Raw genomic sequence first — 27272 nt, 5'->3', positions numbered from 1 at the left:
TCCATCACTCCCACTGACTCTGTATTTTCAATCCTAACTGGCTAAAATGCCCGTCTATAAAATTCCATATTAAATGTTGAAAAGAGAAATGTGTGGTAACCGTAGTTAAGTGTCAGAACAATGCAGAACAACTCCACACTACATTTACATGTTTGCAGATAATTTGTTCCAGGATGCACAACTAAAAAGACCCAAAATGAGATGGCATAAAAAAAAAAATCACATACACAGAAGAACGAAACTACATGATCATTTCAGTCAGATGGGTTCATGCCAAATGCAATGAACCCACCTTTCAAGTACTCATAAAAATTGCATGTTATACTATGCCTTTAAGGTGAAGCATATTAAATAACAGCAAGGGTCTTTATCAATAGACAGTACTCTTGAACAGCAAAGTTCAAGATATCTCTCATAAGTTCCCAAACTCTTCCCAAATGCTATCATTTCAAACCTAAATACCAATTCATAAAATTTGACTCAAAATATTTCTCAAAAGTCTAAGCTTTTATTTCTGTAATTTTCAATCCTCTTAATAAAATACTCCTAATTTCATCAGAAATTGAGCCTACAAAATTATACTGAGAAACTTGTTATAAAAAACAGGTTTTTTTTTTTTTTGAGCTTCCATTATTTGCTGTGCTGCTAGAAATCCCTGGTGTCAGAAATAAGTGTCTGAAGCAAAATAGTGAACATAGTTTGCCAACATCAGAACTTTTACAAACTTTATACAAAAAGCACTCTGATTTTAGAGGGATACAATTTTTTATATTCCTTTGCAAATTTAAACCAACGTTAAGAATTTGTTAGCAATTCAGTTGCTTTTTATTTTTGCATCGACAATATGGATTTATTAAGCACAACAGAAGTTTTGGTCTCCTGTACAGAAAATACGCTCCCACTTTTGTTTGTATTTCTTCTTTCTGATTTACATTTTTGGTCATGAAAACATAACTAGTTACTTTCCATTATCTACGGTCTTCCAACCGTTTGTTCATTGATAACAGAAACTAATGCAACATGTACATTTAAGCTGCACGTACTACATTTTTCCTGAACAAAATATTCAGTTATGCACGTTCTAAAATACTTTGCAATAAACAGATGACTAAAATACAGCATTGAAATTCCCAGTGTAATTCTTGTAATCCAGTATTTTTGGCAATAAGTTGTACTATTTTTCTGAGGGGATTTTTATATTGTCAAAACTCTTAAATAATTTATAGTAAAGCACTTTTCATGTATGTTAAGACACATAAACTCTGATTGAACAGAGTTCGTAAATGAATCCAGGTTTCCTCAAGTTGAGTTGACAATCTGGATACTTCTTCCAGTAGGCTTGGCTCTGATGAGACAATCTTAAGATGTAACTGAAAATAATAATAATAAAAAAAAAAAGCAGTTAGTGAAACATATACAGACTATCCACACATTCAGAGTATCAGCTTCTTCATTCAACTCCAATACTGTGCTTTTAGGAAAGTCCCGAGTAAATGAAGGATACTTCTCCTTTTAATTCCCTCCATTTAATCCTGACTCTGTTTTGCTAGTCTTTCAGAAGCTATTTTCCACCCATATATGTATTAGGTGGCTAAGGCAGCAAAATATCTTAAATATTTTACTGCTTTACTAGTTGCACTGCTGCTGCTGAATCTATCTTAATCATACACTTCCATAGAGAGTAACTTTCTACTCTTTCCAAAACCTGCATCACAAATTAATTTTCAGGCTAGAAAGATGAAACAGATGCCCATGAGATCAACCAGAATTACTATTTTAATTAGCAGTGTTGCATAATTCAAGAAGAATGCTGTTGGAGTATTCTACTGATACGGGAAAAAGTAGCTTTCTTCATACAATAAATAACAATCTTGGTAAAGCAAAAAGAGAAGCAGTATTTCAATCCTGCAGAAAGCCAGTATATTTTATGTATATATTAATGGATGGAATAGTTATTTTCCCAACTACAGCATAAATCTAGAAGTCTCACTAAGCTCAGAGCTGTTTTTTGTCCAATCCACAGCAAAAGATATTGGTGTGCACAAATCTCAGGGTGAATTTATAGTATTCTGCTATAGTTCACATTGGGAGTACATTTGTAAGGCCTACAGCTGTCCCCAGTACATTAACTGAATTTCTTTAATACAAAACTGAACAGAAAGATGAATTCTACCACCTATTCAACTATTAATTATATCCTGTCCATGGAACAAGACTAATCGTAAACAGACTAGTAACAAATAGGCAAAAAATTCATCATTACCTCATCCTGAAGTGTTTTACTCTACAGACCTATTGATATACACTACTTGTTCTTGTGGAGAAAGCCCCATGCATTCATTCCATTTAAACCCAAGGGAAAAAAAAAGGCCAAGAATAAACTCCTTTTTGTCTGGCAAAGAATAAACTCCTATTTGTCTGGCATAAAATCAATCCCTGCACTAATTCTGCTGAGATATTCTCAGTTCAATAACACATATGTCTGAACATTCATAACAACTCTCCTACTAAACTGAGAGTAATTGCTTCCTCACAATTCCATAGAGCAGAGTATCACAAAGGATACAGATCTTCTTAGATCTTCTACAGAACAACTTTAAGAGTAACTGCTGTTGCATTTATCACAATAACTTTCTAATTTACACACATCTACAATTAATTTTATTAGTTCTATGGAGCTTAACAGTTAACAGAAGAAAGGCAGCCCTTTGATATGCAAAGCCATCGTGCATTGAATTATTTAAAATATAACAAATCTTAACTTACCAGTAAACAACCATTAACAAGTTAGCTACGTTACAAATAATAAAACAATCCTAAGTAGCAAATACTAGAATAAAACCTGTCTGGCACAGTCCTCTTCATTATACCTGTTTACTTGACTGTGACCTGATGAACTGTCAAATTATCCAATGCAGTCTCCAGGTCGTTTGTAAACCATCCCAAACAGAAACCATTTAAGGTAATTCTTTCAAGCAGACATTTTGCACAGCTTTTTCATTGTTTTAAGGGACAGTGACCACTTTATACAGGACTAAAATCAAATAAAAAAAAAAAATTACCTTTAAATATAGTGCAAGGTATGCTTGAGCAAGTTCGAAGTTGTACTTCTTGTTCAGCATCATCCCAATCATTCTCAAAAAGCTTAGCATCACCTCCACAGAGCCACCACCTTCAGGGGCCAAACTCCTTAGTTCTATCTCAATATTAGATGGTCCCAAGTCTTTCAGCACGTTAAGTGGAGCTGCATCTGTGTTAAAGCATCGAGCAATACATTATCAGTAATATGTGTATAAAAGAATCTTAAAAATCTGTCAGGAGCACTTCAAAATTCTTGAAATATATATAAGTAACAGCTCAAATTTGTACTGTTTCCTTACTTTTTGCTTTCCACAAAATGCCACCCTGTGTTTAACTTTCTTTCATAACAGGCCTTAGAGAAATACACCTCTAATGAGGAAAATTTTTTCTTTTTTTTGTAAATCACCTTGAGAAATACAAGTATCACCTTTGCATTCTTATCACTTTTCTTTCATTTTTGTGTCTTACGATGAACACAGTATCTGATAACAGTCATTTTGTATTTTTCTTTGTCCAAAAGAAAGTATAAACTTGCATTTTAAGCTGTTACTAAAAACATACCCTAGAAGAGACAAACCAAATACAAAGTTTACTAGGGATCTTTAGTGTTTACTGGTACTGACATAAAGAGAGGTCAAACAATCTGGTGCATTGAAGGGAATTATTGCTCATCAAGTAAATTCCTCCTGTTGTTCTAGAAAAGAGGGGGAAATTCCTGGTGGAAATCCATGAAATTTACAAATATGTCTTTCCTCCTCTTCATAAATGCTTTTCCTCATGATTTTACAATATTGCTGGATCTTTGAGAATTGACTGTTTTAGAAATGCAGCAAAAAAAATACACGTTTGCAAACATAGCTGCTGGTAAGAAAATTTTAAATATTGTCTTATGATTAATATTTCAGCTTCTGAAGTTGCTAAGAAGCAGCTTCTTATACTCCCATATCATTGTAACTAATGGTATCAGGCATTGGCTAGTATTTCTTTGGTGGTTTAAATTTGATTCCACTCATGAATATTTGATTTCTCTGAAAATCATTCACTAAAGTGCAGTTGTGACATTAACAGTACTAAAAAGATGCATTAACTAATTTTTGTGCTGTGACAGATTAAAAAAAACAAGCAAGGATCATGGTATGAAATTGGTACACATTCGACATGGAAAAGGTGCCCATCTTAATTTATGTTTTACAGCCTTCCTCTGAGGTGCAAAACCCTGTCTCCATCCCAGTGGTAGGCCAGGATGGCTTCTAGTACGCTACTACTTACTTGCATGGCCTACTTGCCTTTGGAAGAGGCACCTGTAAACTAGCAAATACAGAGCCATGCTACACATCAGCACAGACATTGCAGTGCACAAGCCTTACAGCAGACCTATTGCCTGAGGGCAGCCGAGGGGACCACTATGTGCTTGCTACCTGTTGCAGCCAGCTAGCAGGGGCTTGATTAGATTTTTGTATTTTCACCTTGTGTTTCACTCTTCCCCGGGCAGCTCTGAAACAGCTTAATAGAACACTGTTAATTGACATACTAAAAACACAGCATAAAAACCACACCTTGCTTGTGACAGATGGCCATAATAAAGTATGCACACAACACATTTCAAGTGCATCTGAGTAAGCCGTTCATCTCAAAAGAGTTTAAGAAGGGGTAGGAAAAATTCCCAGCAGAACTGCTTCATAAAAAAGCTTTCAGTAGCTGTCCCTTTAAGTTTCCAAGTCAGCTATATTGCCAACTGTTTCCAAAACTCCGTATTCCAATAATTTTGTAGCAGCACAGTTTAAGAGAAAAACACAGCAGGTACAGTCAACCCCACCGGCACCTTAAGTGACTGAATTTCAAGAAGAAGTGAATGTCAAAAAAACAAACAAATATTATTTAAGTTAGCTACTTCTTCCTAAGCTTTTAATTATAAAGCAACTACTATTACTAAAAGTAAGTTTGGTGAATGTCTGGTGAAGTAGCCTTTGAAAATAGAACTCATTAGGCAAATGATATTTTTCATGTTTCAGTGAACCACCAGATTATTACTTACCACATCATTCCCTTCCTTTCTTACATTACAAATAATACAGAGCATATTTTTTTCTGCATGAGAGCATTACAATCTGCAGAAATATCTTAATAACCTTACCTGCTTTCTATATACAGCTTTTAGCCAGAACTTGGATCCATGCTGCAAGCAAGCTAGAGTAACAGTGTTTCTCTGATAAAGATCACCTATCTATGTACTACTCAGCTTCATAAATAGCAGACCTTCTTTTTGCCTTTGCTACTGTAGTATGTGTATCTTACGCCCCACATTAGAAATCAAACTTTTCAAAATATTACTAGCTTCTAGTAATAGTGGAATTTTCAGTGAAATTTCTCAACTTACATTTGTTAGTGCTCAGGGCTTCTTCAAGATGAATGTAGAAATCAGATTTCTGTGCCAGCACTCCAATGTTTACCACCTTTGACTAGATCATGAAAAAGTATGTGAGCATACTTGAATATGCAAACATATTTTTACATCTTAATCAGATTATTTTCTTGACAGGATGAAAGGCTCCAGAAAAGAAAGCAGTAAGTAGAAAGTAGATGCATTAAAAACTGTACTGTTAATCCTTTAGCAAAATTTATTAGGACTAAAAATCTTATTTAAGATTCTGTTGCAAAAATATACTAGATAAACACTATTATATTGAGTCATGTTTTTACCTGTGCATCATTTTCTTGCTCTGGAGCAGCATATCGGGGTATAAGACCAGGAACTGTTGGGATGAAGAAAGGGGCTGACGTGGGAACTTTCGGTGGCTCTCTTGGTTTGTTTTTTTTCTGTTAATTAGATATTTGAATAAAGTCACAATCATAGCAAGAACAAGTGAAAATTTTCTTTTAAAGAGATGAATTTTTAGAATTTCACAGATACTACTAGGATTAACTGAAAAGTAAACATACAGAAAAACATGTTTTGCTACTGAATACAAAACTATTATTTAGGATATCAAATCCCAGAAACCGTGAAAAGTAGTCTTTTGCAGTCTTCTACTTCAAAATCCTGAACAGTATCAGAAAAGCAGGATCAAGTGTCATGAACAGATAAATGCAGCTTATAGGTTAAAGTCAGGTAGCAGGCATCTGCCTGTACGCTAGTATTTTTTGCAAATTCTCTCTTTTTTTGTTTAATAGCAATGGCTGTTGGTTGTTTGAAGACAAAATTTAGATTTAGGAGCATGCATAAACTGCATTGACATATCTGGTACAGACAGCTATTTTGTATATTGTGGAAAAAATAATGGCAAGAGTTAATAAACAGTTCTTCCTTCTTAGGAATTTCTAGAATACCCAAGAGAATAGTTAGGACAACTGTTTTGCATTACAGAAGAAACAGTTTGTTTTTTTTTTTTTTTTTTTTTTTTAAACCTGCTTCTTAAACAACACCATCTAAATACTACAATAAACAATGGTGTGCCTATTATTATTACCTTGATAATATCAAGATTGAGGAGGTTTTTCCACCTTGATTCAGGTAATGAGGAAAGGGTCACCAGCTGTTCTCCCAATTGCTCAGGTGAGTCGTATTCTATCATTTCATCACATGTTTCTTCACCATCTGCCACATCCACATCTTTCAAAAACAGATATCTTTTATGAATATGTATACTTAACTTAAAAAAAAAAAAAAGAAAATAAAACCACAATTGTTTCTTTTGCTTTTTGTTTTAAACATGCATTGGGAGCTAGATACATGGGTGCTAGAGTAACAAATAGTTGACAAACCACAGAAACAAAACTTTGTCAACACAGTGAAATACTAAATTGAGAACAATTATGGCTAAAATGTAGAACTGGAAATACAAAATTTTAAAGACTGACAGGAAAACACTTTCACTTTCTGCTTTCTTTTTGCACAGTACTACATGGCTGAAAACATCAATGTGATAGAAAAGCCTAAAGGCATAAAGAAAAATGAAACATTAAAAGCTTCGAGCATCCAGACAAAAACCTTACACTGGCTGAAGACAGACAGTGAATTCAAGCATTCAGCCAGAATCAGTTTACAGATTAAAACATTAGAAATTCTGGGGCAAAATCCCATTTTTCTAATTCAAGCATCTGAAATAAGCACGTGCTTAATGAAGCACTTTACACAGAGCGGGGTTCCTTGCTCTTTTGTGCAGTCAACAGCTAAGTGTGTCTCTCCTCCTGATGGAGGTCTCCTGTTGGAGATCGAAATGTATTCAACCTCAGAAGAACTGCAAAATTTAGCAGACAAGATCTCCATCTAGAGGCCTTCAAAAACACAACTATTTCTACTAAATATGTCAAAAATCCAGTTTAAGCCTTTTTTTTTACAGTAGAAAACTAACACAGACACGTGGCATGTGAGCTGAACCCAGTCCTGTTGCCAACATGATAACATACAGAATTAAGTACCACAGCATAAATGCAGACAAAAACATTGGAGGAAATAAGAACAAACAACAGCCTCCTTCCTGCTGCGAAGTAGTAGTATTTATTTCAAAATGCTCTCACAGATGCCACAACTGAAGGTACTTAATAGCAGTCTGGGCTTAAAGAAAGCAAGCAAATAGCACAAGCTTTCTTATTACCCACAAAATCTACTCAATTAAGTGGAGATAATCACAATGTAATTATGTATGTCTGAATGTAGAAACATTAGTAGATTGTTATTAAGTAATATTAACACTAAAAGAGGATGCTAAAGAATGCAAAAAAAAATGATAGAAACAATAGGAAAAGTTCAGAAATAGAATGTTAAGACACACTAAGTTTTCACTGAGGAAACACAAGTGTCTTCTATTTGAAATTCATCAAACCGAATATATTCAAGATTACCTTCCAGAGGGCAAGTGCCAGGGAGTATTACCATAGACGGTTCATAGTCTGCTGGAAGGGGCCGTAAAGAAACAAGTGAATACAGAGAACGGTTTGACCTGGAAAATAAGACAGCCACTTTTAAAACAAGTTTCATGTGAATGGGAACAAACATTTTAGACAGAATTCTACCGCAGTCTAATACTACTGCACTTTGACTATTCACTAGATTCTATTCAAGATGAGGAAAACTTATTTATTAGATAAACACAAAATGATATATGATGATACACATCATCAAAATGTCTGAAATTATGGCAATATGAAATGAAATTACTTCAGTCACTCACAACTTCTGTATTATTTGAAATGGCAAAATTACCTAAAAAACTTGCTTGTAATTAGTATGTGCAATGTATTATGCAAATATAAACAAACATCCTGCTTTCACATAATTTCAGAGTAGTACATTTAGCAAATGTTTTTGGAATTTGGAACCTGCACACAAGCAATGCTGGCAATGACTTTCTATCAATACAAATTAGGAGTAAACAAGAATACATTTGCCATTATTCACAATAAAGTACTTTTACTTAAACAAAGAAAGGTCTAACAAGTGAATACCTATCAGGTAAAACTACAGCCAAAGAAGAAAAACCCATCTGCCAAAGAAAGACGAAGAAAAAAAAAAACAACCACAACAAATATATTAAACAGACTGTTACATTAGTCCTAGATCTAACCAACAATTTGCTTTAAATCTCTATAAAATTGAACAAAAATGCATTTTTACACCTGTGCTGATCAATAATAAAAAAATATTCATAATTTCCAAATTCTACCAAGAAGTCTCAGACAATGTTGTATACTAGGAGAAGAAAACTAGTCCTTCAGATGGTGACACAGTATGACACTGACATTTAAAAAGGACAGAAAAAAAAAGAGAAGAACGAAGGAGAAACTTTAGGAATGGCATACCAGGAATTCTTTAGAGTAAGAAACAGAAAAAAAAAACACACAAAGACTACTTAATTATCAGCATATCTTAACAATGAGAAATTTAAAGATCTACAGATCACAACAGCAGAAAATACCTCACTCTTTTAGAAACAAATATGATAAAACTCTTGAGATGATACTTTGCAGAACATTCATATATTTGCCATGAAGATGATTATAAGAAGTCCACCCCACTTGAAGTTCTATGTAGAAATAGTTATGTTACATACTCACCACAAATAAATTCCAAGATCATCCACATGTGCTGTAGCTAGAAAATCTCCTGTTGGAGACATAGTCAGGCTCACTGCTGCGGAGTCCAGCAGAAAGCAATCTATGAGGCTAAAGAGAGAAGATAAAGAAAAACCTGAACAAACTAAACTTTTTTTTTTAAATACATATCTGAATTACAGCACAAACAGGATTGAATGGAAGCAGGACACTGGAAACACATATACGAGCATATTAGAGCACTGAAATACAACATACATAAACTTAGCAAATGAATGGCACTGGGCAACAAACCACGTACCTCTATAAAATTTTCTGACAGCAGCTACATCTAGAATATTTATTCTACCTCCTTAGGCACCCATACTTTGTGGATAATATGCTGAACCATCTGTACACATTTAATCCCTTAGGTTTAATGCTAGCGTTTTCAGCAGCAATAAGTTTCATACTTCCAGTCAGCCCCATGCTGGTCTGAACTCATCTTTTAGTTCTCTGCCATTAGTTGTCAATTCTCTCTCTTCAGATACTTCGTAAGAATACTTGGTTAAAACTAGGGTCTAATGTCCCTAAAGTAAAGAATGAACTGTACCCTGCAAAATTTGATCATTTCCAATATTTTCTCTTGACACTATAAGAACTTTAACAAGATATATTTATTGTTCCTTGATCATTCCTTTTACTAATACAGAAAACTTAAAAAAGACGACAAAAAGAAAGTTACAATATTAAAGGATGTGTGACAGTTTTAACAAGCCACTTTTAAGTGGCTGATGATGCATACCCCAGTAGACTTCCTTTTAAGCTCACTTTCATAGCACGGCCGGTCACTTTGAGGTACAAATTTCAGTTACTTGAAATTGTAAGTAACTGAATGTGACAAGTAGCTCATTGACAGAAACAATAAAAACTGAATGGAAAGCACAAATGAAGGGATTGCTCTTTACAGACATAAAACACAAGTAAAGTGAGAAGCAATGACCGCAGCTAGTTCCACAAATCTGTTCTGTTCACAGAAATATATTAATGTAACAGAGTGGTTTAAAATGTAAAATCTTGGGAGCATACATTTTCTTAGGTACTCAGCACTTTTACAAAGGTTTGATGAATCAAGTTTAGAAATCCACTTTTGTACTTTCAATGGAACTTTTAATTTCATTTGCATGCTACTAGACAAACATTACAAGTAAAAAGTTAATCAGGTAGGAGCCACATTATTCACTACTTACAACAAAATATACAAACACTAAACCAATAAGTGCTAGAACATGTATCAGTGAGTGTACAGTGGCTGGAAGATTTACCGTAAATGCTGCTTTTAGTTGTAAATCCATACTTTTATCACAATCTTTATCAGTATCTGAGAATTATTGTTCAATAAAGTAGCCATAATGAAAAACAGAAGTAACAATAAATTTAATCAAGTCTTCCCTACGTATGAAATTTAAGCCGTGATTAAAATTACAGAGTTAGGAAAAAAAATCTGTCCATCTTGGAAGGGCAATGTGAGACATGCCCATGATTTTCACAGAAAATGTGTCCATGCAAGGTGTACTGCAGGAAAAAAACTTTGAGTAACACCAAGGTTCCTGCTTGTAAGAACCTCTACATAAATTGGTAATTTCTCCCCAGTTCTTACAAAGCCCTACATAAGCAAGCACAAACAGTTAAGCTGCATTATCAAGTAAAAACAGATGCTCAATAAGTAAATGGTATGACATATATTAAAGTCAGTAGGTATTTTTGTAACTTAAGACTCAGTCATGTTAATCATGTTTCTGTATTAGTCATGTTAATTATTTTCTGTCTTTTCAATATCAAAGCTCAGTCTTTAGAATGCACAGTTTATAATTCTATTCTTCTACTAAGCAGCAAACGTGCTATAGTAGAAGTAAATCAAGCACCTGACTTTCTATGAAGAGCTGTTCCTTTTCAATATATTCTCCTCAGCCTACAGTTATAGGAAAACCTTTTATTAAAATAAAAAATTAAGAAAATTTACAAATTTTCTCAAATAAAAAACTCATCTAATCATTTTCAAAACCAGTGCGTGTCATGTAGCTGTCTAGATTTCAGCTTGATCAGAACTTCTTGCAGTTCTGAAGCAAAGCGTATCATATGTTAAAGTGAACGTGAGTGAGAATGGGCTTTATTCAGAAAACAAAATGGATTAATCCTTCAGCATATCAGAAAGCATTCACTTTAGGCAACCTCTTTCCATTTAGATTAAGGAGCTACTTCCAGAAAAATTCACACTTATTCATACTTATATGACAACTCCAGATTTCATCATATCTTCAAGACACTACTAATGTGTATTCCCAAAAAAAGGGCACAAAACCCAGTCCACTTGGGTGACTTCCATTACTTGGACATTCGTTTGGAAAATAACATAGCAGTGAACAAGTTGTCTGGTTCCTGGAATGTACTAAGGACTACTTCCTGCCACTAATGCTGGACGTGACTAGGAACAGTACACCACTCTATTTACTGCTCACAAACCAAGATGACTTGTTATTCAAGAACAGCATCCTGGAGGCAGAAGAACCATCCATCTCTGGCAATGGGAAAAGAAGAAGACAGAACAAGAGACTGTCCTGGTTTACTGACCAGCTTTTGGGTATGCTTAAAAGGAAAAAAAAAAAAAAAAAAGAAGCGTACCAGCTATGGAAAGGCAGCCAAATACTCATCAAGGACAAGAGCCTTGCTAGGACATGCAGAGATGCAGTCAGAAAGATTAAGGTTCCACAAGAAATGAAACTGGCAGGGTTTTAAGAAAAGTGCCTGACATAGTTGCAACACCCATCCATGATCTTTGAAAAGCGGAAATCAGAGGATGTCCTTGATGATTGGAAGAAGGCAAATACACATCCACACGAAGGTCCTGAAAGAGGGCCCAGGAAAGTATGGGCCCTCTTACTTGTCTTACTGCAGTCCTTGGGAAAGTGAAGGAAGGAGTCCTCCTAGGAACTGTTGCAAGCCAATTGAAGCAGATGACTGGGAATAGACAACACAGATCTAGATTTACCAAAGGCAAATCATGCCTGACTAACCTGGACACTTTCTACAACAAGAGCAGTGGATATTAATTACCTGGACTTCAACAAAGCACTCCACAATGCTTACGACAGCCTTCTAGCCAAAAAGGGAAGATACAAACTAGCTGGGTGGTCTGTGAGACAGGTAGGAAATTGGCCAACAAGCTACAATCACAATGTGGTGATCAATTGTTGTAGCTTGGGCAGGCAGCCTGTCACAAGCCAGGTCCCCTGGTGATTGATTCTAGCCTCCGTGCTGTTTAGAAGATAAATGATCTGGACAACAGGATTGAAAGCACCTACACCAACCATGCTAATGATAGTAAACCAGGTGGGTGATGTGGACCTATCAAAATGAAGAGCCACCTTACAAAGGGACCTGGACAGACTGCCACAGTAGGCAAGCAAGAACTGTCTGAGTTTTAATGAATAGAAGTGCAAGGTCTTGCATGTGGAATGACATAACCAAAGATCCCGAAACAGGTTAGGATCTATGTGGCTGAAGAACAGGATTGCTGAAAGGGACCTGGGAGTCCTGGCAGACATCAAGCTGAGCACGAGTCAGCAGTGTGCTGCTACGGAAACAAAGGCCAATTGGATCAGATCAGGCTGCACCTGCAGTGGCATCATTAGTAGAGATAGAGAGGGGATCATACTCTACTCAGTCCTTCTTAGGCCGCCCCTGGAGTACTGTGCCAAGTTCTGATTCCAACAGTTCAAGAAAGACATGGACAGATGCAGAAGGTCCAAAGGAGGGCTATGGAGATGACCAAAGGACTGGAGCACTTGACCTTTGAGTAAAGGGAAAGAACAAGGCCTTTCTACCCTGGAGAAAGGAAGGCTCTTGGGCACCTCACTCCAGTACTTAGAGAGGATAGGAAGAAGAAGAAGTCTCTCCCTTTGTACAAAGCCACATGAAGAAGACCAGGGACAAAAGGTACAAGTAGCACCGGGAGATGTTTTATCTTGATGGATGACATTTTTAACAGTGAGAACAGTTACTGTAACGACCTCCCCAGGAGGTCATTGCTGTAGATTTTCAAGATGAAACTGGTCAGGGTGCTAAATTATCCTGTCTAGGCTACCTTTTCCATAAAAGGTAGGATCTTAAAAGGCCATTTCAAAGCTGTTCTACAATTCTGTGACTGCTAGCATCGCACACAATTAATATACTGGATACTGTGCTCTTTCCCCACGTATAACTTTGAGTATCATATAGTACAGTTTGGTGACATAATCAAGCAAGAATGACTTTTTACCATTTAAGAGACAGAAATCAAACTACAAAAAGTTTTGCTATAGCTTTTTCAATTGACTCACCATCCAGATGGAAGGTCCCAAGTCTTAATGGTACAGTCCATTGATGAAGTTATTAGCCAGCGACCATCAGGACTGAAAGTCTAAAATAAAATACTAAATTTAAGTATGACAACTGACAAGTCAGGAAGTTCTCTTTTACACAGTTGAAAATTAGATTGCTCCCTAAGATCATGATGAAATAGTCTGGCCATAGTAACAAAACTGACAACACCTTATTAAAGAGGGAAAAGGACAAAAACAGAAGCTATTTCAGAACAAGTCTAAATATACTGACAGAGGTTACTGACAGAGGTTACTGACAGAGGTTATATAACTTCAAGTGAAAGCATTTTGGTCCTCATTTTTACATTAACAACAGAAAACACTTAACATAAAACTGAAGAAATCAAATACTTCCTAGCACTAAAAACTAAATCAGAAGCTAAAAATGAATTATTTTCATGAACAATGCAAAGCACAATTACACAAGATGTAAATAAGTAAATATCAGCGTGTGGTATAATCTCAGATCTGTTCATGCTATGTATTTACCTGGTTTATTTTTTGTACATGTGCAGTTTAGGACTGTAGTGCAATGTTATGCTCAACTTGACTTCCGTTATTTCTAATGTTTTATTTTGTTAAACCCAAAAGTAGCTTCTTGGATGACTATAGTAAAACCCCAAACTACATTAAAAATACACTGCCGTTTGAACATGATATATTTTAACTTGAAAACGAATGTGGCCAAACTATTTCACTGTTCATCACTGAATAAAATAATCAGTGACTGCATATATGTAAAGAATTCCATCCTCTTTAAAATGAATTTAGCACATGCATACATCACCTATTACAGTAAGTGAGTTAACAATTACCATGTCATTAATCCGTCCATGGTGTCCTGAGAACTTCCTGACAATCTTCCTGGTTTCTATATCGAAAACACTAATACTGAAGTCATCAAAGGCAATTCCCAGAATACCACTGCCAAAAATAAATAGCATATATGACCATGAATACTCAGAGATTAAAAAAAGGAAAACATCAATAACCTTGCTCCAAAAATATCATTACCCTGAAATAATCTCAGGGAAATCAGTTTACACACTCCTTCAGACTAGCACTACTTCTCGTACAACTAGCAGTCTGTTGTACTTCAAGCATCAAAAACTTAAGTTTCATTAGAAAATTTGTGATCCTACACTTTTATATGCGCAGCAAAACAATATGCGTATGAAATACCTTTGGTTTCTTACCTGTCTCTGTGAAGCAGAATTCCACTTGGAGAAGATGAAAGATCAGTGGAGTGAACTAGATCTTTAGTTTTGAACTTCCAAAATTTAATTAACCCTTCACTACCAGCTGTGATTGTCAGCTGGTTTAATCCATCCACTGCTAACCCCCTTATGGACCCCTCATGTGCTGCAAATCAAAGGGAAAAAGAAAGTTTTATTTCAGACTTGAAACACAGTTTAGAAATCAGCATACTGCTGAATGCTGTTCTGTTTGTCTCTGCTTAACTACATAAAATAAGCCATAAGCATGTGACAAACAATTCCAAAGTGACCTGACAAGACCAGTTGAATTGTAAAGTCTTTGTTTATTTTATCAGTACAGAAACCAAATACACCAAACTAACTTGTATTCAAGTAAGCATCTAGGAATACATAACAAATTCAAATAACACAAAAGTTGTGCATCGTTGAGGCTGAAGATTAGGTTTTCAGTTTGGGAGACTTTTTTGAACATTAAACTTAAGGGACTTTTTTTTTTTTTTTGTATCATTTAAGGATTTTTTCCAAGGAACTTGACCACTTCACACAGAATTTACAGCTTCAGATCTTGCCAAAAGTCTGTTCCACCACGCCCCCCAGACAACTTCATACTGCATTATAAAGAGGAGCTTATCTGTTTTTGGATAAATTTTATTTCTTATTCTATGCCTATGGTTACTGGCCAGTAACCAAGCTTATAGAACTGATCTCACTACCAAGGAATAATGATATTGTAAGAAACTGCTTCAGATTTCCCAAGTTAGATGGCTTTTAGCATCCTGTCAAGGTTTGAAAATTCATCAGGACTCTTTGCTTCTACAACTAAAACCATCAGACTATAAGGGCCCTACTATGAATTGCAGATTTACAAAGCAGCAGCAAATACACATGACATGCAATATATATGTGCACAACCACTGGAGGGAGATGAACACCATTATTCACATAAAGTCTGAAGTTTGCAGCTGGGTAATTAGATAAAAGTATTTGCAAAGATCGGGAATTTCTTACAAATTTCCATTTCCTGTGTATACAAAGTATTCTTTCATTTTTAAGCAGGGCACAAGAAACATGTGAAACTACCTCTGAGAAAGAACAGTATAACAAGAAGCCAAGTACCAAATGAGACCTCAGGGTCTCATTTCAGTGCTAAACATATTGGTAACTGCCAAAGTTACGCTGATTAAAATGAAACAGATGCTAATGTCACAGCTATTAAAAGTAGGTGGGATGTCCTTCAGAGTAGGTCTCAAATTACTGCTGATCACAGTACAAGCTAGGACAGTACACAGTAGTTACGGAAAAGGAAAGGACTCATTCCCAAATTCAAATCGGAAAGTATGTTAGATTCCTCAGATGACAGAATACTAAATTGTTGCTGTTCTGCTGTTCAAGTAAATACTTTAGAAATTCCTACCTCTTTCTTTGCCATAGCACCCTCTGTGAAGACCAGATTGCATGTTATATACATCTACCCGTCCTGTTGACATCCCAATTACAGCGAAGTTCCCACAGCTGGTAATGTCAACAGCCTTTGAGGGGAAAAAAACAATTATGAAAACAATTCTTAAAATGTATATCTCATTAGAAAAATTGTTAGAAGATAAATAATGTACAACAGGAATGCAAAATACTGTATGTTTTTATTAAACTTCAAGGAAAGCTCCATGGAATGAACAACAGATTACACCTCTAAAAAGTATAGAGGAAATATTAAAATAAGCAAATCTGCAAGTAAATAAGGCAGTGGATGCTTATTAAGGATAATGAAATACTGCCTTGGTGACGTTTTCATTCAGAAATATACCTAGCAACATCAAAAGTCGTAATCTAAATGAGTAACTTAAATAATCAAGGCATCCATGATTTCAGTACCTAACATATGGACCAAGCATACCTACTGCCACTCTGCTTGAATACCAGTACTGCTGATGGCACCCCAGAACAGGCTAAATTCACACAGAGCTTAAGTAGTGAGAGAAAATGGTCTAACGTCTTTAGAAAGACAAAGAATCCGTTAGGAGAAAGCAGGTATTTACAGCTGAACTGACCTACCACTTAACTGCTAAGCATAATGTTATAAATACAAAATTTACCCTCAGATAAATTAGTACTATGAACACATAGCACATGAGCTACATGTGCCACAGAAACTACTTGTACTGAAAACTGGTAAACCCTCAGTAAGCATTTATTTCTTTTATTGACTGCTTGGCTCTCATGGTGGCCAGCTCAAGTTGCAAAGCATTTTGAAGAGACTATCCTGTCTGCAATTTGAAAATACACTTTTCGATATTGCCAGGAAAAAAAAAAAGCATCTTCAGCAATTTGTATTCACAGCACAAGTATATAAAAAGGCATACAGTCGAATTTAAGTCATTATGAGAAAACCTTGGTAAATATTAACCATTTAACCATCTGAGCTTGAAAAATTGAATCTTCAGCTAAATGGTATGCTTAAAGAAAAAAATACATATGCAGCATTTCTCTTAATAACATTACTAAACAGCAGGACACACTGAGCGATTGGAAAGAACTCTGCAAAGCAACTAAAACACCGCTAGATAATGTTTTTTCATTATAAATATTGCTTCTGTACAAAATCAAGACAGCATATACCATAATCCTGATATTATTATAGATAAACTTACTGTTGCATATATATCAACAGGCTTGTTTTTGCTAAATTCTTCTGGCCTCAGTTTATGAATTCCCATAGAAGTTTTCTGATAGTTCCAGGTTGTACAGGTTATATACCCTTGATGACAGGCAACAATACCATCCCAGTCACTTTGATGTGCCACTTCTGCAATGCAACACACACGTTTGTTTCAGAAAAAAAGCATTCAATCAAATCAGCTTTTTCTGATATCGTAAGAAATAGTATTTTAAAATACCTTTAGGCAAAACGGTTTACATTTAGTGTTCTTACTGGACAGATAAAGGGTTATCATTTAGGAAAAAAATGCCTGGCAAACTGTTATGCATGTGCTATTAAAACTAAAATGCTAACAAAACCACACACGTTTTTCTGGTTTGTCACATTTCACATCTTTAAATATTTGAGCCTATGTGGTTTGAAAAGCATATTTAAACATAAATGGTTTGGTTAAATTGTTCAAGCTGTACCTATTTCCAGATGAGTATCCTAATCTTTTCTTAATCTGCTGAAGCAGTTAAAAGCCACTAGTTTATCCACTTAGAGCAGGGTTTAAAAGCTACATCTGCATCACATAGTGGAAGTTTTTTCTATGTTTGTGGAAAAACCTTTCTTCAAAAATTTACTTGTTATGATAACAAAGTTCTGATAATATGACCAATCATATGGACTTCTAAATAACAAGTAAATTTGCATTTTTTTCTGGAATTAATATGTGAAAAAAACTTTTTAGATCTTGCAATTGAGTAATTCTATAACTTTAAAGAATAAAGTAACCAGGAACAAGCCAATTCACCCTAGCTATGGAAGACAATATAGCAACAAAGAAGAAACACTAAGCAAAATGTACTTTTATCAGTTTTCTTGTACCCCCAAACATACCTAAGGTACTCTAATACCTTAAATTTATCAAGCAGAACATCTAACATACATTAAAAAAATGCACATACACATATACATCTTTCTGCAACAAGTACGTACCATTGAATTGTGCAAAATATAACAACTATATTTAGTAAGAGGGCTACACAAATTGTAAATTCAAACTGCTCAAAACACAAAACATTGAACCATGGTTGGAAGACAAAAGAATAGCTGCATTTACGATAAAAACCTGAAATCTGAAGAGGAGGAGCTTCATTTGAAGAAGTCAATTTTGATAAAGCAAAGATAACTGCAATTCTGCTTCAAAAAGTTAGGTTCACTGAATCACAAATGAACTAAATAACTGAATTTTTTCTTTGAGAACTAACAGAGAAACGGGCAGATCAAAAAATCAGCTGCTACAACTAAGCATTCCTTAGCTGACAGAGATCTTCCTGCTGGTTCTCCAGCCTCAAGTACCACAAATGCCAGAAGATACTAGCTCCCCTATTGGAGATTTTCAAGCCAACAGCTGGTTGAACCTGAAGATGTTTGAAATGAAATGCTCTTTTTTGAATTAAGAATGGAATTGAGCAGGTAAAATGTCATTTTATTGCTCATGAAGGGCCATAATCTCAGCAATTTCTTCGCAAAACAGCACCATCTTTCAATACACTTGTGTCTTTAAAAGGGTTAAAAGGTATGATGAAGATGTGACAAGTTCTATCACATATCACACAAGTACTACTTACCTGAAGCAAAGGCTGTAATCGGTGGAAGTGCCATTGTATCATGCTGAAGACCCTTCTTTTTTGATTTCTTTTTGTTAATTGAACCTTAAAATAAAAAAGCAAGTAAGTGTCTCAACCTCATGATCTGATCTTATTGGTTTAAAATAGATTATTTACTACATGTAAAGTTCCTATAAAACTTTGAAAATTTTGACTTATATTTACATAGCAGTAGAGTCTGAAAAGCTAAGAAGATTAGCAGAGTTCCTGTCAAAATCCATGTGAGGTTGAGCTAATTGTTACCCTAATATATTCACAGATATACTACTCAACTCATTTGTTCCGGAATGTTGTGTTGACTTCCTCAGGCAGAGATCCATCATCACAAAAAAAGGTGTGGTCATACAGACATGACTATATAAAGCAATATACAACACTCAGCAATTTCAGTATCCAAAGACTCAGGAATTTTAAATTTATGCCCGAAGGACATAACCATCCAATTAATCTACGTCTGTCTATTTAAATATGTATAAAACTATATACAGAAATTTAAAAATAAGAATTATCTCAGTCTCTCTGAGCCTCACTCTACAGGAACAATGAAAATATCCCTTAAGTGTGGCAGTGTGTAGATTTTTTTTTTTTTAAATGACACTTTACAACGTATCAGAGAAACTGAAGCCAAGAAATCTGAATGAACTGTATTAATTTAGCGTATTAAACAGAAAAGGAAAATGAATGGGGAGAAAAGGTGTTAAAATGAAACACGATAAATGTCACTTAAGTTATATATTTTTAATATAAAAATCATGCCCAACATTTCCCACAGTGAAATAATACTCCTTGTAGGCTACATAAATTAGTTTTCCAAGTATTCAACCAGCCAAATACTTCTGAGAGTTTAATTTATACATCAGGAGGACTGAGTTTGAAGAGCAGATGAGGTGAATAATTTTTATATAACAGTTAAAGTGAAAACAAGACCTACCTAATGCTGTCACATGTGTTTACATAAATACATTTGCAGTTTTTTCATCAATATTGGTACTTTCACTGAAATACTTACCACGTCCTAAACTTTTATTGAATCTTTCGTGCACTGTTGAAAAAGATTGCAACGTTCCATCTTGACCTGACAAAACATTAGCAGAAATCACTCAAGGGTGAAAACAAACCAACTTTCTATTTACTCATAAGCTATCTGAACAAGAAAAGCAGAAGATAAACTCTCAGAAATCTCAGAACACCATAATAATTTAATAAAAATTCTGATCTAAGAAAAAATACAGGTAAATTATAACTACTGGAACTAATGGAACACAGTTTTTCTATGGCCTATATTCCAATTCCTACTACTTTATACACACAGAAAATGACAGTTTTTTTTTTTTTTTTTAAATTATCTTCTCCACGTTCAATTACTGTGTCCCCTACTTTCTCCACCACAATATCTAGCTGTTTCCAGCTTTCTGTCGTTACTACCATATATACACTATGTTCTTCAAGTAACTTCACAGTACCTCCTTAACTTTCCCATAACTACATACTACTCTCACCAATTACAATATTCTTTTCTTATTCTCTCTCTATCCAATACATGCCATGGCTGGCTAAGAACTACACATAAGTTAACCAAACACAAATGGTACAGGCTGAGTTCTCCATCCCTCCTGCAGACCAGGACACTAATGGGGCTTCCCTACTCCATCTGGTATCCATTGTTCACAGTGTTTAGAGGGATTTAATTTAGAAGAGGGATGGAAGACTCAATTTTGAAACATTCAGATCCAAAAACTTTGTGGGGATGACACGGACAAGGCAGAATTAAGAATTAACAGAAAACATAACTGTACAACACACATAAAATCAAAGGCACTATATTTAAAGGTCAGAAGAATCACAGAACATGGTTATTAGGAAAACAAGTATGGAAACAGAAAATTATTCAAAGTGAACTTAAACAATCTGAAAGACACTGAACACAAAACTCAAGCACCTTGACTTGTGTATTGTAGAAGGAGTAACAAAAAGCCTCTACAAGGCAGAAAAATTCAGAAGCAATACACTGCAAAGAAAAAAAGATTCTTTTGCATGGGAGCCAGGACAAATGTACTGTGAACTGGGAACATCAAGCAGGATGAAGCCATGGACGTTAGTGAATTTTTATTGTGTATTTGTAGGGAAGCCTGTCTAGAGAAAACAGTAGCACTTGAAAGGCACTGCAATCTCATTTTTGTTGCATGAAGTTTTAGCACTGTTTCAGAAAGGAATGAAGAGAGTCAGTCCCTTTACACTGCAGAAAAATCAGATCTCAAAGCTTGAGACCTCAGACCTTGCCGCTGTGTTCATTCCATATTTTTCAGTATAGTTAACAAAACAGTGAAATAAAATAACAAACATGAGGATTTGTTAAGCAACGCAATTGTTACAGTGGCTAATCCAGACTGAGCTGAGCTACAGTCAGGTAACTAGCTACTCAAGTACAAGTTACGTAGTTGGACAATCAGCAACAAATTTTAGCACAGAATGGTTGAGGTTGGAAGGAACCTCCAGAAGCCACCTTGTCCACCCACCCTGCTCAAGCAGGGCCACCTAGAGCAGGCTGCCTAAGACCACATACAGATGTCTTTTAAAGATCTCCAAGGGAGAACCCACAGCATTTCTGGGCAACCTGCTCCAGTGCTCATACAGTAAAGAAGTGCTTCCTCATGTTTGGATAGAAGCTCCTGTGCTCCAGTTTGAGCCCCCTTCTCCTTTCCTGGCTAAACAGTCGCAGTTGTGCCAGCCTCTTCTCACAGAAGAGGTGCTCCTGTCCCTGAATCATCTTCGTGGCTCAATGTTGGATTTTTCCAGGATGTTAATGTCATGTATACAGCGGGGGCCAAAGCTGGTATACCAGTGTATTGCTGGGCCATATTAATGTAACATTCATCAAAACGTAATGTTTTCAAGTGTTGCTCATGTAGACAATTTAATTATTTCAGAGTGATTAAAGATTAAGTGATGTGTCTCTTATTCCATTTTTGAAGTGCTCTGGGCCACAAAACATTCTGAACTAGGCCATTAAGGAAATTAAGGACTATTAATTGATTCTAAATATGTTAGTTTCTAAGGAAGGGTAGTCACAAACTTTTTACATTAGTATCTTGGTACCAAGTGACCTTGGGAAGATATAATCTAGATACAACTAAACTGTAACAAATTACAAAGAAGTCATAATCCACAGTGCTTGCTCAAACTTGAGAGAAGTGGATTGGCTCCTCTAAGTTACAAAATGCATTGTTTCCTATTTTTGTCCTCTGTTATAGTTTCATGTTTCATAACTATGTTTTTATCCGTAGTATCTGTTACAGTTTTTTGTTTTACTGATGTAAGCTTGGGATGTTTTCTTTATAACAACAGGAAGTCATACTGGAGAATAAAAATGAGAATTCATACCTGCACTGAGAATTTGCTCTCCATTTTGTCCATGGTATCTGATTTTTGTTGGTGGTGCACTATGTCCCATTCGACTTCTCAACACACGACCTGTGCCACCAGGTCCATCAAAAATCCATACCTGCCTCCCCAAGAAAAGCAGAAAAATGAAGGTGTTGAACATTGCTGTGCCAACAACTAAAATTCTTGGCAGGGGAACAGGGTAAAGTGGAAACTGGTAGAGCAAACCTCACATAATGGCTTTCACATTTGACACTAAAACTCTGGAGGTTTACAATGCAGCAGCAAATTGCTCTCCACTGTTCATTATGCCCCTCCACCAGATCAAAGAATGCAAAACACCAGGGACATTTATCAACTGCAACAGTTCACAACACAGAATATTACACAAAAACTGAAATAGATCATGACTTAAGTTAGTAACTGGTTTGGGATGCATGGATCCAAAGCTTTACTCCTCAAGGTTACCATGAAGCAATAATGGAAACTACATCATGGCAGCAAAACCATAAGTTTCTCCACTAACAAATTGGCTGAGAGCCAGCAATTTCAGTAATTTTAGTTTCATTGTATTTGTTTCATTTGTAAACTGCTACTTTAAATTAGAGTACACATTTACACTTCAAAGGATTGTAGGAGAAAAAAACAAAAACACTACAGCAAAGAGCAGCAGCTATTATAACTTACCCTTATAGCATTATCAGCACCATTAGTAATAAGAAGTGGCTCTCCAGGGACAAACGACATACCAGCTATCGCTGTGGAATGGGCATTTCGCATTTGACTAATAAGTTTTTTCTCTTCTAAATCCCACAAAGCAATGTGTCCAACAGGGCTACCAGCTGCCATTACTGGGTGTCCATCTGCTCAAACAAAATTTAAGAGATTTGCGTCTTGACTTTCAGTTCATCAGTTCCTTACAAACTTTGTACATCTTAAAACTGATGCCAAAAAAAAAAAAAAAAAAAAAAAAGATCAAAACCAAAGGAGAAAAAAACATTATCAAGATTTGGTGTTCTATCTGAAATATCCTAACATTTCAAACTTGAAACTACACAAAGGTGACTTATAAATTGATGATTACACAACCAAATATATCTAAGTTCAGCAACCAAGGCTGGAAAGCCCACAAGACCTTGACCTGCAACATTTTTTAAGACATTACTTTCTATCTCAGGTTCTTCCCCAAACTTGTAAGCCTTCACACTTCAGCACATGAAAGTTGATGACATCTTTATTCAATCACTCTAAGTAATAATTAAAATTCTAATTTCAAGGGATTTCTAGTTTTTGTTCTACTTCTTGTGTCCTGTCTATTATTAAGGAAACAAACACGTCACACTAACTTCTAAAAACATACGACAAATACTCTAGTAAGTATGTTTAACTCTCATCGTGTCAAGATAAAACTCTGCTGTTTCCTGCATAACTGGAAACTAATCTTTCAGGCCTAATAAAATAAAAGCACAGCTTCAAATTACAACTGCACACTTCATGGACATCCAAAACAGGACTAGAGTTTTCTTCTGTGGTATGGGAATTTCTTCACCAGTATGGAAATTTGCCAAGTTCATTCTCATTTAAATGAAGAACATTTCATTTAAATGAAGAACGCAAAGACTGCAATAAGTATATGAATTCATAAGAACCAGGTTACATTTACATTTCCTAACCATAAAGACAGGAAGAGAGACAGATTAGAGAGAGATTGGAGAGAGTGTGAAGCTGCATGTTCAAGCAGGCAAGTTAAGTTACTTAACTCTACTAATATTTTGAGTTAAATGGCTGGAACAAAAACGCTCTCTGCACTTCAATCAAGTCTCTCCAGGAGCATCTCTCACCAGCAGGCTTTGCATCAATGCACATGCTGTTAAGGTTTGCATGCTTCTCTATTCATATGACTGACTAGAATCAGCATCACAGCCTGTAGGCAAGATCAGTGCTACAGTAACTAGCTTGAGTATTTAGTATGTGTTCACTGGACACACACACACAAAAAGTTAACATAGTGTTCCTCTGAAACAGCCATTCAGTTGTGGCCCAAGTATTAACATTCTAACTTGTCTTCCTTGGGAGGACACCAGACAACAAATTTGACAATACATTTGGATACGAACTTAGGGTACTGATTACTCTGCAGTAACTCCGATAATTATGAAAATAATTAATAATAATTAAAATAATTAAAAATAATAATAATTATGAGAGGCATTAGCTCTTGGCACATAAATAACAGGCTTATTTTTCTTTAAAGAAAAGTATTGTATGCCTGCGCATATCTCCTGTGCACTGAGTTCGTACATGGGAAAGTGCTATGAAATAAGCCTAATCTCCCTTACTCTTTGATAGTTTTTCTAGATTACCCACAGCCTTTGAAAACTGAAATTCTCATCCCAAACTTCGGTTCACAAATGCTTTTTTAAAACATTTTCCCAACTTCCATTTAGTTTTAGTTATTTTATATGTATTTTCAAAAGACGTACCTGTACGAAAAGATATTGCTGTGATGGGGCCCCAGTCTTGTTGAAATTTCATAAGAGTTTCATCAAACTTAATATTATGTACAATGATATGACCAGATACAAGACCAACTGCAATGACATCCACAGCTGGGGCCTGCAGGAAATATTGAAAGACAACTGGAAGTGAAAAAAGCTGGCCACTACCCTATTAATAGCAGTACATACAAAACACTGCATCTAAGAACAAATAGTGCAGAAACAAAGGTATCTCATGATATCCTCTATCTACACTTCCATAACTGAAATTGAACATATGGTAAATCTAAACCAATAAAAAAGAGCTGCAAGATTTTGCACCTCCTCTTCACAGAACACAACAATTCAATTTCCATTAGTTAGAACTTCTTGGAAAAACATTTCTGGTAGACCATTATGCACCCTGTCACATGTATGTATTTAAAAGTTTTACCCAGATGACTAAAGATCATTTTCAAAGCTGTTACCAATACTTTAACCACTACCACCAAGTTTTAATTATTTTTTATATCTAGAAAACAAAAAACAAAACAAACAAACAAACAAAAATCTTCTGTTGACTCAGCAAAACCCACATTTTATTAACCTCTGAGGTAAAAAAAAATAAAAATAAAAATAAACAGCAAGAAACTGCCAGCGTCACAAAAGTCGCACGATATACCTACAATTTGCAAACAATTACTTTCTATTAATTAGTTATGTAATTAATTGAATACAGACTACAGAATAATGAGCACAAAATGGCTAAGATGCTAAACATGGAAGAACTGGGACTAGAGGAAGGCTATGTAATTAGCCTTCAAGTCTACGTCTCTTCATCTAGTATGTTCAAGAGGATTTTTAGTTTGACTTGAGCGAAGACAAGTCATTTTTATTGCTGCAATTTTAAATGACAGTGTTTTGTTTGCTATACTTCACCAATTGTATAAGAAAATAAGATTAAAAAAAACATACTAACTTGTTCAAGAGTTGTGACCCCTAAGCCCCATCCTGGAAATGAATACAAGAGTTTGCTGGAAAACAAAAGATAAATCAATTATAACTTTTCAGGATTTTCCACATCAAAATGTGTGTTTTACATGCATTTACACAAAAAAACAAACAAACAAACAAAACAACAACAACAACAAAAAAAAATGTCCTTACACACCTTTTAAGAGGAAAAAAAATACTGATAAATAAGGTTCAGAATAAAACTTACAGTACATTTTCATTGGAAAAAGTTAGCGTCACACTTTAATACTTCAAAGGTGACACAATCACATAATGCAATAGAGAATACAACCTATTCCATGTCAGTTGCATGTGTTTCTGCTTTAAATACGCCTCTTCAGAATTCATAAGATCAACATAGGAAGCCAGTCTTCCTCCAGAGTAACTCCCTTACAAGAAGGCACTTCCTCGTACTACAAGTACACACATCTTGTTTCTTTCAAGAACATAAACGGCCAAAACATCAAGCCAAATTGGTCATGCTTAATAAGGGTGAAATTATAAACACATAATTGAAAAATGATTCTATCACCACAGATAATGATTATCATTCTTAAAAGATGGCTAGCAGCCTTCTACTTCCATCCCTAACTTTCTTCTCTTGACAGAGATTATCAGTATTCCTCCTCAGTTCAACAATTTAGTTTTTAATCGTGCCAACGCCTATCCACAAAATATTTTTTTTTGTTTTAGGGAACAAACAACAGAAAATAGAAATTACTTATCTTAGCCATGTTGTCAAAAGAGCAGTAACATGTCTATAAATTCTCATACAGTTAAGGAAGAAACTAAGAGATCTAAAAGAGGTTTAACATCTAGGATATATTGCATCCTAGAAGCTGTGATGTGGATTAAAGACGCAAAAGTAGTATGAGTGCAGACATTTGCTTTTCTGTATTTTTTAGGTTATTTCTACTTCATGATTTATATAGCATATACTGCGTTTCCAAAACATTTGAACGTGAAGCAAAAAGTTAGCTGTACTTTCACTGTAAGTATATGGTACTTACGAGAATAAAACACTGAACTATGCAATCTAACACTTATTTGCAGTATGCACATTAATACATGGCAACAGTGAACCTCCCTCTACCTTTAATGAGTTAGAAAGCAGTTAATCATGGTAAGCATGAAATACTGTCATTATGGACAGTGCTCTACTGGGATACACTCAGAGACAACTACATGTCTACACACCTCTTTCTTAAGTCTAAGTATCAAACACTAATTACCTCCACACCACCTGCCAGCAGTTCCTTGGACCAGCACCAACCAGAAAAATTACACTTGGAAGAGCTGATGCAGGAGGCCTGAACATGCTTTTACTATCATTTTAATTA

The 27272-nt window shown here is 35.3% G+C and overlaps 1 protein-coding gene across 1 annotated transcript in view; it reads right to left on the bottom strand.

Moving 5' to 3' along the window:
* Positions 1–800: 800 nt before the first annotated feature.
* Positions 801–27272, bottom strand: part of WDR36 (WD repeat domain 36) — a gene marked incomplete at its 5' end in the record, with an annotated part of 33535 nt that continues 7063 nt past the window's right edge. Inside the window, 18 exons of the mRNA XM_082783916.1 lie at positions 801–1370; positions 3063–3250; positions 5459–5540; positions 5782–5898; positions 6549–6691; positions 7924–8021; positions 9136–9243; positions 13491–13570; positions 14348–14456; positions 14729–14894; positions 16164–16278; positions 17398–17552; positions 19022–19105; positions 20070–20135; positions 22442–22562; positions 23129–23304; positions 24925–25057; positions 25898–25952. Coding sequence (XP_082640042.1) covers positions 1221–1370; positions 3063–3250; positions 5459–5540; positions 5782–5898; positions 6549–6691; positions 7924–8021; positions 9136–9243; positions 13491–13570; positions 14348–14456; positions 14729–14894; positions 16164–16278; positions 17398–17552; positions 19022–19105; positions 20070–20135; positions 22442–22562; positions 23129–23304; positions 24925–25057; positions 25898–25952 — 2146 coding nt within the window. The 3' untranslated portion in view covers positions 801–1220. The remainder of the gene's footprint in view (positions 1371–3062; positions 3251–5458; positions 5541–5781; positions 5899–6548; positions 6692–7923; positions 8022–9135; positions 9244–13490; positions 13571–14347; positions 14457–14728; positions 14895–16163; positions 16279–17397; positions 17553–19021; positions 19106–20069; positions 20136–22441; positions 22563–23128; positions 23305–24924; positions 25058–25897; positions 25953–27272) is intronic.

This window comes from Aythya marila, assembly GCF_965140915.1.
Source record: "Aythya marila genome assembly, chromosome: Z".
Taxonomy (NCBI): domain Eukaryota; kingdom Metazoa; phylum Chordata; class Aves; order Anseriformes; family Anatidae; genus Aythya; species Aythya marila.
The sequence above is the reverse complement of the archived record's forward strand: the minus strand, read 5'-3'. Positions and strand labels throughout refer to the sequence as shown.